The sequence below is a fragment of the Ovis canadensis genome, chromosome 7 (genome assembly GCF_042477335.2).
Source record: "Ovis canadensis isolate MfBH-ARS-UI-01 breed Bighorn chromosome 7, ARS-UI_OviCan_v2, whole genome shotgun sequence".
NCBI lineage: Eukaryota > Metazoa > Chordata > Mammalia > Artiodactyla > Bovidae > Ovis > Ovis canadensis.
The window spans coordinates 64,311,061-64,324,989 of record NC_091251.1 but is presented as its reverse complement, the minus strand read 5'-3'; the positions used below and the strand labels follow the sequence as shown (position 1 = coordinate 64,324,989).

At 38.1% G+C, this 13,929-nt stretch overlaps 1 protein-coding gene across 1 annotated transcript in view; it reads right to left on the bottom strand.

Annotated features, from left to right (window-relative positions):
* The window catches only part of MNS1 (meiosis specific nuclear structural 1), a 91,964-nt gene that overhangs the window by 39,687 nt on the left and 38,348 nt on the right, over nt 1-13,929 (bottom strand). The window contains exon 4 of the mRNA XM_069596431.1: nt 3,970-4,072. Within this exon, the coding sequence (XP_069452532.1) occupies nt 3,970-4,072 (103 nt within the window). The remainder of the gene's footprint in view (nt 1-3,969; nt 4,073-13,929) is intronic.

The following is a 13,929-nucleotide window of genomic DNA, read 5'->3' as shown; positions in this document are numbered from 1 at the left end:
AGAAAAAGATCTTCATGACCCAGATAATCATTATGGTGTGACCACTCACCTAGAGCCACACATCCTGGAATGTGAAGTCAAATGAGCCTTAGGAAGCATCACTATGAACAAGCTAATGGAGGTGATGGAATTCCAGTTGAGCTATTTCAAATCCTGAAAGATGATGCTGTGAAAGTGCTGCACTCAATATGCCAGCAAATTTGGAAAACTCAGCAGTGGCCACAGGACTGGAAAAGGTCAGTTTTCATTCCAATCGCAAAGAAAGGCAATGCCAAAGAATGCTCAAACTACCACACAACTGCACTCATCTCACACACTAGTAAAGTAATGTCAAAATTCTCCAAGCCAGGCTTCAGCAATACGTGAACCATGAACTTCCAGATGTTCAAGCTGGTTTTAGAAAAGGCAGAGGAACCAGAGATCAAATTGCCAACATCCGCTGGATCACAGAAAAAGCAAGACAGTGCCAGAAAAACATCTATTTCTGTTTTGTTGACTATGCCAAAGCCTTTGACTGTGTGGATCACAATAAACTGTGGAAAATTCTGAGAGAGATGGGAATACCAGACCACCTAACCTGCCTCTTGAGAAACCTGTATGCAGGTCAGGAAGCAACAGTTAGAACTGGACATGGACCAACAGACTGGTTCCAAATAGGAAAAGAGGTACGTCAAGGCTGTATACTGTCACCCTGCTTATTAAACTTCTATGCAGAGTACATCATGAGAAATGCTGGGCTGGAAGAAGCACAAGCTGGAATCAAGATTGCCGGGAGAAATATCAATAACCTCAGATATGCAGATGACACCACCCTTATGGCAGAAAGTGAAGAGGAACTAAAAAGCCTCTTGATGAAAGTGAAAGTGGAGAGTGAAAAAGTTGGCTTACAGTTCAACACTCAGAAAATGAAGATCATGGCATCTGGTCCCATCACTTCATGGGAAATAGATGGGGAAACAGTGGAAACAATGTCAGACTTTATTTTTTGGGGCTCCAAAATCACTGCAGATGGTGATTGCAACCATGAAAGTAAAAGACGTTAACTCCTTGGAAGTAAAGTTATGACCAACCCAGACAGCATATTAAAAAGCAGAAACATTACTTTGCCAACAAAGTTCCGTCTAGTCAAGGCTATGGATTTTCCAGTGGTCATGTATGGATGTGAGAGTTGGACTATAAAGAAAGCTGAGTGCCGAAGAATTGATGCTTTTGAACTGTGGTGTTGGAGAAGATTCTTGAGAGTCCCTTGGACTGCAAGGAGATCCAACCAGTCCATCCTAAAGGAGACCAGCCCTGGGTGTTCACTGGAAGGACTGATGCTGAAGCTGAAACTCCAATACTTTTGCCACCTGATGCAAAGATCTGACTCATTTTAAAAGACCTTGATGCTGGGAAAGATTGAGGGCAGGATAAGAAGGTGACGACAGAGGATGAGATGGTTGGATGGCATCACCAACTCGATGGACCTGGGTTTGGTGGACTCCAGGAGTTGGTGATGGACAGGGAGGCCTGGTGTGCTGCGGTTCATGGGGTCGCAAAGAGTCGGATATGACTGAGTGACTGAACTGAACTGAACTGAACTGAACTCCTTGGAGGGAAAGTTATGACCAACCTAGACAGCATGTTGAAAAGCAGAGACATTACTTTGTCAAAAAAGGTCCATCTAGTCAAGGCTATGGTTTTTCCAGTAGTCATGTATAGATGTGAGAGTTGGACTATAAAGAAAGCTGAGTGCCGAAGAATTGATGCTTTTGAACTGTGGTGTTGGAGAAGATTCTTGAGAGTCTCTTGGAATGCAAGGAGACCCAGCCAGTCCACCCTAAGGGAAATCAGTCCTGAATATTCATTGGAAGGACTGATGCTGAAGCCTAAGCTCCAATACTTTGGCCACCTGATGTGAACTGACTCATTCGAAAAGACCCTGATGCTGGGAAAGATTGAAGGCAGGAGGAGAAGGGAACAACAGAGGATCAGATGGTTGGATGGTATCACTGACTCAGTGGACATGAGTTTGAGTGAGCTCTAGGAGTTAGTGATGGATAGGAAGGGCTGTTGTGCTGTGGTTCATGGGGTCGCAAAGCCTCGAATAAGACAGCAACTGAACTGAACTAGATGCCATTCCTGATCTAATTGATGTCTTTAACATATAGACTATAAATGTTACTTGACTCAAATTCTTTCTTTCCTCTGCTTTCTTAGCACATATTGTACTAGGCTCTACAGAAAAAATATGACATGACAAAAACATGTTTGTACAAATTACTACACACTTAGACAAATACAATAATCTTATTTCACAGATAAGAAAACAAATGCTAAGAGATACAGCCAAAACTAGCACCTAAATATCCTGACACCTAGTCAAGTCTAAGAGTATTTGATTTAATTTTTGTGGCTCAACTTTATTTAGAAAATGATAACAAGTCTTTCAATAGCCAGAGTAAATATCTACAATTGCCTGGAATAACTTCAATTACCGAAATAATTAAGATTGCAATCTACTGTTCAAACTGCAGATCATGTTCTACTTTATTTTTGAAAGGGCAGAATATGGCGTTTGGAGTGACATTTCCTTATCCTCTCTTACCATCTGCCACACCAAAGGCTATCATTGTTAACAGCGTGCTGTATAACCCTATAGATTTCTTCTGTACTAACATACTGCACACATGTGTCACAACAGCCAGCAACTGTTCTTATCTGAGGCTCATATAACACTGCACTGGTTAACTGTTTTGATATCACCCCTCTAACTGTATGTGTTTGTTGATATATATGACACATACGTATGTGTGTGTACAGATATACACAGATGTTGTATACACATACCTATTTGCACAGGTTTTCAAAGATAAAAATGGTCTATAAAATGGTCAATAAAATGTATTATTTTCCAACATGTTTTTTCACAACTTGCTTTTTTTCCTTTTAACATAGAATATATTCTGGCCAATTTTAAAAGGCAGAATATTTGCCTTAACCTCTTTCTCTGTGTGTGTTTGTACTCAGATATGTCTGATTTCTTTGTGACCCCATGGACTGTAGCCCGCTGGGCTCCTCTGTCAATGGGAGTCTCCAGGCAAGAATACTGGAGTGGGTTGCCATTTCCTACTCCAGGGGATCTTCCCAATCCAGGGATTGAACCTGTGCCAACTGCATTAGCAGACACATTCTTTACCTGCTGAGCCACCAGGGAAGCCCTTCTCTTTAATAGCTGTAAAACATCTCTGAAATGGATCTAGGAGGGAGGGAACTCTGCTATTAAAATGCCCTACAAAATAATAGAGAAATGAGGGCGAGGGAACTTAAAAGACTATGTAATACTGCCATCAGACCTTTTCATCTACGTCTAGCCTTTCTGAGTGATAACAAGAATTCAAGTGATGATGTACATCCAGCCTGTAAGAGTTAATAAACCCTATTTTAAATTAAACTGTGTAACACTACTGCTGAGTGTGTCTGAAACTCTTTTGCCCAAGAGTAACTGTTACCAATAATAATGGGTAGTAGGTCAGGAGTAAGAAAAGAGGATAAAATTAGAGGAAATCATGAAAAAAAAGATTTCTGTTTACAAAACAGAAAAGTTTCCCCACCTAAATTTATAGTTGATTTTTTAAACATTTAAAAAATAAAAAATTTAACAAACACACTGATCATACTAACAACCTGTATTGATTTGTCAAAGAATAATCAGTTAGACACCATTAGGAATGCTGGGAATTACCAAATACAGATGTTCATTTTAACCAGCAACCTAATTCTCTATGTCTCTGAAAGGTTCTAATATTAAATTATAAAGCTCAATATCCATAATTTGCTATACCATAACAATCTAAAAACTATAAAATTATTTGAGAAATCAGTGTAAATTCTTTATAGAATGCAACAATTTTCTAGAAATTGGTATATTTTTGCTTTTCTAAATGAAGCTAAAAATATGGAAAACATTATGACCAGAAACATAATTACCATTTGCTCATATTTAATAGCATCCTTTTCAGCAATTTGAGCTGCTCTTTCTTTATTCATGTAAGCTGCTTTTAATTTCTTCTCCAATTCTCTGAGCTCAGCACTGTTTAAAAAAGACAGAAATTTAAATTTGAGGACCATACATCTCTACTATTTTAAAAATAATATCTACAATTTAAAAGAATTTTTTTCTAAATGTGTAAAAGATATTTACATTATTTTTTAGATATTTTGGAAAATACTTTCTCTAGTCATCCCAAGAAAATCAGAATGCATGTGAAATGAGACATTATAATTAATTTTTCTAGACAAAACAACCTTTTTATTGTCAATAATCATAACTAAAAATCTTTTCACTAGTGCCTGGCTCAGAAAAGGTGTTATATCAATACAGGTTAAAATTTCTGTGCAGTTACCAGTACTATTAGGCTAAAAGATAATAACAGCAGAGAGGTTTAAACCTATACATGTTACTTCTTACATTTTGTACCTCGGTTTTGCCATCTATAAAAGGGGTAGCTTTGGCAATTAAATGAGTTAATGTGTATAACAGTAAACGCTCTACATATGGCAACTATTTTTTGATGATGAAGAGGGAGTAACATGGGCAAGTTTACTTCACTTCTCTGAGCTTGCTTATTTATCTGTTAAAAAATGGCAACTGACTTCAGATACTCTCTGAAATACTTTTGAATCTATCACCTTCCTAAACATAATGAAAACAATATGCCATATAAAATTTTTTATTTTAATATGCCAGTCATAATTCTTAATATTACAGAATATGAGAATTCTGAGTTGGAAGGACAGTGAGATGTCACCAAGATATACAGGTTAATTCTTACTGGAACAAAGAGGCACTCATCTACCTATAAACTCAACTTACAGGTACTCGGTACCCACAAAGAAACAGTCATTAAGGGTAAGGGAAGAGGGATACTCCTGGTATCCCTCTTACAGTGTGGATCCTTCTTGCCCTTATTACTGTAGATGCAAATGTATTTGACACAAGATTATTGTCTTTCATAAAAATAGTGTTATAAACGAGGGATAAGTTTCCAGGTTAGCCTTATATATTCTGTTCTACACTAAGGGGTTGAGATACATCTACAAAAATTTTTGTTAGAGTTGGACACTAATGATTATGCACCAATATACACACAAACCTATTAATTTATAATACTGTCTCTACAAAAAAAAAATGTGCATTAAATTGAAAACAACCAAGGAGGCAAAAGTCCTGTATTCAGAAAACTATAAAATACTGATAAAAGGAACCAAAGATGACACAAACAGATGGAGAAATATACCATGTTCTTGGATTGGAAGAATCACTATTGTGAAAATGACTATAATACTCAAAGCAATCTAAGATTCAATGCAACTCCTATCAAATTACCAATGGCATTTTTCATAGATTTAGAACAAAAATTTTACAATTTGTATGGAAACAAAAAGACCCTGAACAGCCAAAGTAATCCTGAGAGAGAAAAACAGCTGGAGGAATCAGGTTCCCTGACTTCAGAATCAGGCTCCTTGACTTCAGACTGTACTACAAAACTACAGTAATCAAGACAGTATGGTACTGGCACAAAAACAGAAATACAAATCCATGGAACATGATAGAAAGCCCAGAGGTAAACCCTCGCATCCGTGGGCAACTAATCTATGACAAAGGAGGCAAGGATACACAATACAGAAAAAACAGTAAGTGGTGTTGGGCCAACAAAACAGCTACATGTAAAAGAATGAAATTAGAACACTCCCTAATACCATACACAAAAAATAAATTCAAAATGGATCAAAGCTCTAGATGTAAGGCCAGACACTATAAAACTCTTGGAGGAAAACACAGGCAGAACACTCTTTGACATAAATCACAGCAAGATTTTTTTGACCCACTTCCTAGAGCAGTGAAAATGAAAACAAAAATAAATGGGACCTAATTAAAGGGCTTCCCAGCTGGTGCTAGTGGTAAAGAACCTGCCTAATGATGCAGGAGGCTGCATCATTCTTCTTGGGTCAGGAAGATCCCCTGGAGTAGGAAACAGTAACTCACTCCAGTATTTTTGCCTGGAAAATTCCATGGAAAGAGGAGCCTGGCAGGCTAAAGTCAATGGGGTCACAAAGAGTTGGACACAACTGAGCTCTGCAATTAAATTTAAAAGCTTTTCCACCACAAAGGAAGCCATAAATAAGACAAACAGACAACCCTCAGAATGGGAGAAAATATTTGCAAATGAAGCAACTGACAAGGAATTAATCTCCAAAATATACAAACAACTTATGCAGCTGAATATCAAAAAAGCAACCCAATCAAAAAATAGGCCAAAGACCTAAATATATGTTTCTCCAAAGACGACATACAGATGGCCAACAAGCAAATGAAAAGATGCTCAACATCACTAATTATTAGAGAAAAGGAAGTCAAAACTACAATGAGGTACCACCTCACACCAGTCAGAATGGCCATCATCAAAAAATCTACAAACAAATGCTGGAGATAGTGTGAAGAAAATGGAGCCCTTTTACACTGTTGGTAGGAATGTAAATTAATATAGCCACTATAGAGAACAGGTTCTTTAAAAAACTTAGAACTATCATATGACCCAGCAGTCACACTCTGGGCATATATCTAAAGAAAACCATAATTCAAAAAGATACATGCACCCCAATGTTCACTGCAACACTATTCACAAGTGCCAAGACATGGAAGCAACATAAATGTCCACCAACAGAAAAATGGATAAAGATGTGGTTTATACAATGGAAAATTACTCAGCCATAAAAAGGAATGAAATTGTGCCATTTGCAGAGATGTGTACAGACCTAGAGACTGTCATACAGAGTGAAGTCAGAAAGAGAAAAACAAATATCATACAATATTGCCCATATGTGGAATCTGGAAAAATTATACGGATAAACTTATTTGCAAAGCAGAAATAGAGACAAAGATGCAGCAACAAGCATATAGATACCGAAGGAGGAAGGAGGGATGAGATGAACTGGGAGACTGGGATTGACATACATACATGATTGCTGTGGTTGTTGTTTAGTCACTAAGTTTTGTCCAACTCTTTTGTAACCCCATAGACTCTAGCTCACCAGGCTCCTCTGTCCATGGAATTCTCCAGGCAACAATACTGGACTGGGTTGCCATTTTCTTCTCCAGGGGATCTTCTCAACCCAGGGATCAAACCCGCACCTCCTGCATTGCAGGCAGATTGTCAGTCTATTGACAATCTATTTATTCCCACTCTATTCATGGGAAGCCCCCATATATACACTACTATGTATAAAATAGGTAACTTAGAGAACTAACTGTATAGCACAGAAAACTATTCAGTGTTCTGTGGTGACTTAAATGGGAAGGAAATCCAAAAAGGAAGGAATATGTGTATACTACAGCTGATCACTTTGCTGTACAGTAGAAACCAACACAACATTGTAAAGCAAATATACTGCAATAAAAATTAATAAAATAAAACCGAAGTTGCAAACAACCAACATTCAAATAAATGACTATTTAAAAAACAAGGGAACACATATTCATTGGATATACACCTAGAAGTGAAATTTGAGTCAGAGGGTAAGACTGTTCAAATTTAGTATATAACGCCATTTTTTCAAAGCTTTGTCAGCTTTAAAGTCTCATAAACACTGCCTAAGCACTCCCACCATTCCAAACCCTTGGTAATGCTTTAGTCTTATCATAGATTTTAACTGTTCTTGTGGTGATGTAATTATCATTGGGGTTTTGTTTCTCTATTACTAATGGAACTGAGAACTTTTTATAAGTTTAACTCATTTATATAACTTCTTGGATGTTCTTGCTCAGTATTTAAATTTTTTTTCATTTTTATATTGGTTTGTCTATTTCTTATTGTAGCATAAAAGTTCTTTATATATTGCAGATAAAAGTTTCTTGTTGGCTATATGCATTGTAAATATTTCCTTCCAGGTCTGTAGTTACTCTCAGAGTGGTTTCTTCAGATGGAGAGAAGTATTCTAATCCACTAATCTTTTCTTCATTGTCAATGACTTTTGTGTCATGTTTTAAGAAATGCTGCCCAACCCACAAACAAATATTTTTTTTGTATTAGTTGCTCAAAGCTTTGCTATTTCGCCATTAATTTTTAGACTATAATCCTTCAGGAACTGATTTTTACATGTGTTATGAGGTAGAAATCAAGTTCACTTTCTCCCATATGGGAATCTAAGTGATTCAGTATTATTTTCTTAAATGTCTATTTCTGAATGCTCTGTAGTGATTCACATATATGGAAATGCAAAGTAGGAATGGGTAAAACAATCTTTTGGGGGACTTCTTCAGGATGAATACTTTTTATAAAGTCATACTATTTGAGAAAGTGTGGTTTTAGCACAGGAATGAATAAATGGATCAATGGAATAGACCAGTTTTTCTCAACCAGAAGTGTTAAACTCCAATGCCCTTCAGTTCAGTTCGGTTCAGTTCAGTTGCTCAGTCATGTCCAACTCTTTGTGACTCCATGAATCACAGCACGCCAGGCCTCCTTGTCCATCAACAATTCCCGGAGTTCACTCAGACTCACGTCCATCAAGTCAGCGATGCCATCCAGCCATCTCATCCTCTGTCGTCCCCTTCTCCTCCTGCCCCCAATCCCTCCCAGCATCAGTCTTTTCCAATGAGTCAACTCTTCGCATGAGGTAGCCAAAGTACTGGAGTTTCAGCTTTAGCATCATTCCTTCCAGAGAAATCCCAGGGCTGATCTCTTTCAGAATGGACTGGCTGGATCTCCTTGCAGTCCAAGGGACTCTCAAGAGTCTTCTCCAACACCACAGTTCAAAAGCATCAATTAGACAGACCTTTGTTGGCAAAGTAATGTCTCTATTTTTCAATATGCTATCTAGGTTGGTCATAACTTTTCTTCCAATGCCCTTAGGCATCTATTATATACAATGGATTAACTTAGCTCCTCTGGATCTGAAATAATATCAACTATATACTGTCTTTGAGAAAATTAAAAATACAATCACTCAACTTTCTGTGAGGCTTAATCCCGTTATGGAACTCCAGTTGAGGAAGGATGGGAAAGAAAAATCCAAAAACAGATCCACACACATATGCACACTTACTTTTGACAAAACTGGCATTACAGAGCCAATTTCCAATTTTACTAAGCCAGTCAGCTTAGTAAATGTGCTACTTAGTTATTTACTTAAATTTTCAAATTCACATAAAATTGTTCACAATATCCTATGATCTACAGTGATCTCCCATTTGTACAATCTAAAGTTATCCATTATCCCATTATCCATTCCTAGAACTGGCTATTTGTGCATTCTCTTTTATACTTTATTATTCCTGCCAGACACTGCCAATTTTATTGGCTTTTTTAAAGGCACAATCTTTGGCTCTGTTGATTCTACTTTATGTTTACATTCTAAAATGATCATTTCTGTTCTTATCTGTATCTATTACATTATTTTAAATCACTCCAGATGGGAATTTTCTCTTTGTTTTCAAATAATTCCAGATGGAGTGTTCTTTCCTAATAGTCCCTTTAGATTATATGCTAGCCTCAAGGAAATAGCTTTAGCTACTTATGGGGATAAATTTTTTTTAATCCTATAATTTTTTATTGTGGTAAAATATACATTTAAAATATTTGCCATTTTAATCAATTTAAGTGTATAATTCAGTGGTGTTATTACATTCATAATGCTCAGCAACTATCAACACTATTTCCAAAAATTTTCTCCCAAAAAGAAGTGCTTTATCTGTTTAAGCAATAACTCCCCATTCATCGCTTCCCCTCTAGTTTACTTTTTGTTTCTGTAAATCTGTCCCTGTATATTTCATGTAAGTGGAATTACATAGTCTTTGTCCTTTTGTCTCTGGCTTACTTCACTTCAGTCACTCAGTCATGTCAAGACTCTTTGCGACCCCATGGACTACAGCACACCAGGCTTCCCTGTCCATCACCAACTCCCAGAGCTTGCTCAAACTCATGTCCATCGAGTCAACAATGCCATCCAACAATCTCATCCTCTGTCGTCCCCTTCTCCTCCTGCCCTCAATCTTTCCCAGCATCAGGGTCTTTTCAATGAGTCTGTTCTTCACAGCAGGTGGCCACAGTATTGGAGCTTAGGCTTCAGAATCTGTCCTTCCAATGAATATTCAGGATTCATTTCCTTTAGGATGGACTGGTTGGATCTCCTTGAAGTCCAAGGGACTCTCAAGAGTTTTCTCCAACACCACAGTTCAAAAGCATCAATTTTTTGGTGCTCAGCTTTCTTTATTGGGCCTTTATGGTCCAACTTTCACATCCATCATGAATACTGGAAAAACCAAGCTTTGACTAGACGGACCTTTGTTGGCAAAGTGATGTCACTGCTTTTTAATATGCTGTTTAGGTACGTCACAGCTTTTCTTCCGAAGAGTAAGCATATTTTAATTTCATGGCTGCAGTCACCATCTGCAGTCATTTTTGAGCCCAAAAAATAAAGTCTGTCACTGTTTCTATTGTTTCCCCATCTATTTGCCATGAAGTGATGGGACCAGATGCCATGATCTTTGTTTTTTGAATGTTGAGTTTTAAGCCAGATTTTTCACTCTCCTCTTTCACTTTCATCAAGAGGCTCTTTAGTTCCTCACTTTCTGCCATAAGGGTGGTGTTATCTGCATATTTGAGGTTATTGATATTTCTCCCAGCAATCTTGATTCCAGCTTGGGCTTCATCCAGCCTGGCATTTCGCATGATGTATTCTGCACCTACTTCACTTAGGATAATGTTTTTCAAGGTTCAACCATACTGCAGCATGTATCAGAGCTTCATTCCGTTTTATAACTGAGCAATATCCTACTGTATGTATATACCACAATTCATTTATTTACTCATCGTTTGATAGACACTTAGCTGGCTTCTACCTTTTGCTACTGTGAATAATGCTGCACAGAGTATTGGCATACAAGTATCTGAGTCCCTGTTTTTCAGTTCTCTTGAGTGTATACCAAAGTGTGGAACTGCTGAATCATATGGTAATTCTATGTTTAACTTTTTGAGAAATTGCCATTGTGTTCCACAGTACACCATTTAACTTTCTTACTAACAGTATCTGAAGGTTCCAATCTGGCCACACCTTCACCAACACTTACTTTCCATTAGTCTTACTACAGTTATTCCACAGGTGTTAAGATGGTATCTCTTTGTGGTTCTGATGTGCATTTGCCTAATAACTAATGTTGGGCTTCCCAGGTGGCGCTAATGGTAAAGATCCCACCTGCCAATGCAGGAGACACAAGAGATGTGGGTTTGATCCCTGGGTCGGTAAGATACCCAATAAGGAAATGGCAATCTACTCCAGGACTCTTGCCTGGAGAATTCCAAGGACAGAGGAGCCTGGCGGGCTACAGTCCATAGAGTCACAAGAGTATGACATGACTGAGCACATAGACACAATAACTAATGTTGAGTACTTCTTCATGTGCCCACTGTATCTTCTCTAGAGAAATCTTAAAGCACTTGGCTCATTTTTAAATTGGGTTGTCTTCTGTTGCTAAATTATAGAAATCCTTTATATACTCTGGAACTTAAATCTTAACCAGAGATACAATTTACTTTTCTGGTCTGATTTCTGAATTAGGAGAAACATAGATTAGCACCTTCTGTCAGTCCTTCAGTTCCCTACCTGTCAGTTCCCAGGTAGGTTAGAATATACAGACACAATAATTTGTAATATCTGCTTTTCTTCTTCCAGAACCAGTACTCACGGTATGGGTTGTTGCCTTCAAGACTTCCTCAGGGCAGGGAGGGGATGGAGCAAGGACAAGTAAAAACACTACAAACTTTTGCTACCATTGCTAAGTGGCCTTTTTCTTGTTTCCGCATTCACTTGGTTACTATAAAACTCTGTTGTTCAGAGTTCTTACAAAGTTGCTTCTGACAGTTTCTGCTAGTTTGACTGAAAGGGCAGGAACTTGGAGCTGCTTCTACACTAGTTCCTAGATGTCACTCCAATCTTACAACTGTTAATCTGTGGCACTGTCATGATCATTTAGCTAAAAACACTTTCTAATTTCAATTTTGATTACTTCTTTGGTCTGGGGTTATTTAAAAGCATATTTCAAAATATCTGTGGTTACTGTGTATCTAGTTTAACTCCACTGTGGTCAGAGAACAATAGCTGTGAATTAAATGTGCTGAAAATCTATTGATCTGCTCTGACATAACACATGGTCTTTGTTCATAAATGGTTCAAATATGTTTATTAAAACTACAAATATAGCCAGGTTTAAATGTATAGTCTTAGTATTTTCTTTCTATTTGTCCTACATGTTTTGTGTTCTCTCTTCTTCTTGTCTCTATGTTCGGAATCCCCAAGACCACACCGCACCCCTGGGTTTGATCCCTCACTTGGAGGACTCAGCATATAGTTATACTCATTGATATGATTTATATTTATTATTTGGATATAATTTATATTAAGTCTATGGATATGATTTATATTTATTATTTCACTGTGATAAATCATAGTGAAATACAGAGCAGAATCAGAATGGAGGAAAAGCATGTGGGCAAAGTCGAGGAAATAGGCTGCAAGTTTCCAAAAGTCCTTTCCCCAGTGGAGTAACGCTGCTGCTGCTGCTGATGCTAAGTCGCTTCAGTCATGTCTGACTCTGTGCGACCCGAGACGGCAGCTCACCAGGCTCCCCTGTCCCTGGGATTCTCCAGGCAAGAACACTGGAGTGGGCTGCCATTTCCTTCTCCAATGCATGAAAGTGAAAAGGGAAAGTGAAGTCGCTCAGTCGTGTCCGACCCTCAGAAACCCCATGGACTGCAGCCCACCATGCTCCTCTATCCATGGGATTTTCCAGGCAAGAGTACTGGAGTGGGTTGTCATTGACTTCTCCGGTGGACACACTTAATTTCCCGAGCAATGAGTTGTAACAAGATGTGAAAACTGTCTCCAGGAAATCGCACTAGAGACTCAGGGCCCACAGTTTTTATTAGGGGCTGGTCATGCACGTATCCTCTGTCAACTAAACACCAAATTACTGACTATGGGAAGAAACAGAGTTCAGCATAAACTGTACTGTTTCTCCAAACAATTTAGGCACTCTTATCAAAGAGTGGTAGAAATCCAAATTTCCAGATATCAGCCAAGGACCAAAGTTGCAAAAGCAGGACCTCCTAAAGATATTAGTCTCAAGTGTGCTAGGTTAACTCTTGCCTGCACAACTTCATCAACTGCTGTTTAACATTTTCCCTCCATGAATTTGTTAATTATGTATTCTTTTCCAATTTTTATTACAGAAATGTTTGTTTAAAGTCTAATAAAATTTCTTCATTATTTTTTACTAAATAATAAAAGATCATTGACACTTTAACTCCATGTGTGTACTCCCTACCTGACGTTTGTTATAGTTCATGTCACCCAGCTATGCTGAATGGCTGAAGGGCATGTCCCTGCTAGACAGGGCCTGACAAAATGCAGTCCACTGGAGAAGAGAATGGCAAATCACTTCAGTATTGTTGCCTTGAGAACCGCATTAACAGTATGAAAAGATAAAGACATGACACTGAAAGATGAGCCCCTCCAGGTCAGTAGCTGTTCAATACACTGCTGGGGAAGGGCAAAGAAACAGCTCCAGAAGGAATGAAGAGGCTGAGCCAAAGTGGAAATTATGCCCAGTTGTGGTTGTGTCTGGTAGTGAAAGTAAAATCCAATGCTGTAAAGAACAATATTGCATAGGAACCTAGAATGTTAGGTTCATGAATCAAGGTAAATTGGATGTAGTCAAACAGTAAATGGCAAGAGTGACCATCAACATTTTAGGAATCGGTGAACGAAAATGGTCAGGACTGGGCGAATTTAATTCAGATAACCATTATTTTACTACTGTGAGCAAGAATCCCGTAGAAGGAATGGAGTAGTCCTCATAATTAACAAATGAATCCAAAATGCAGTACTTGG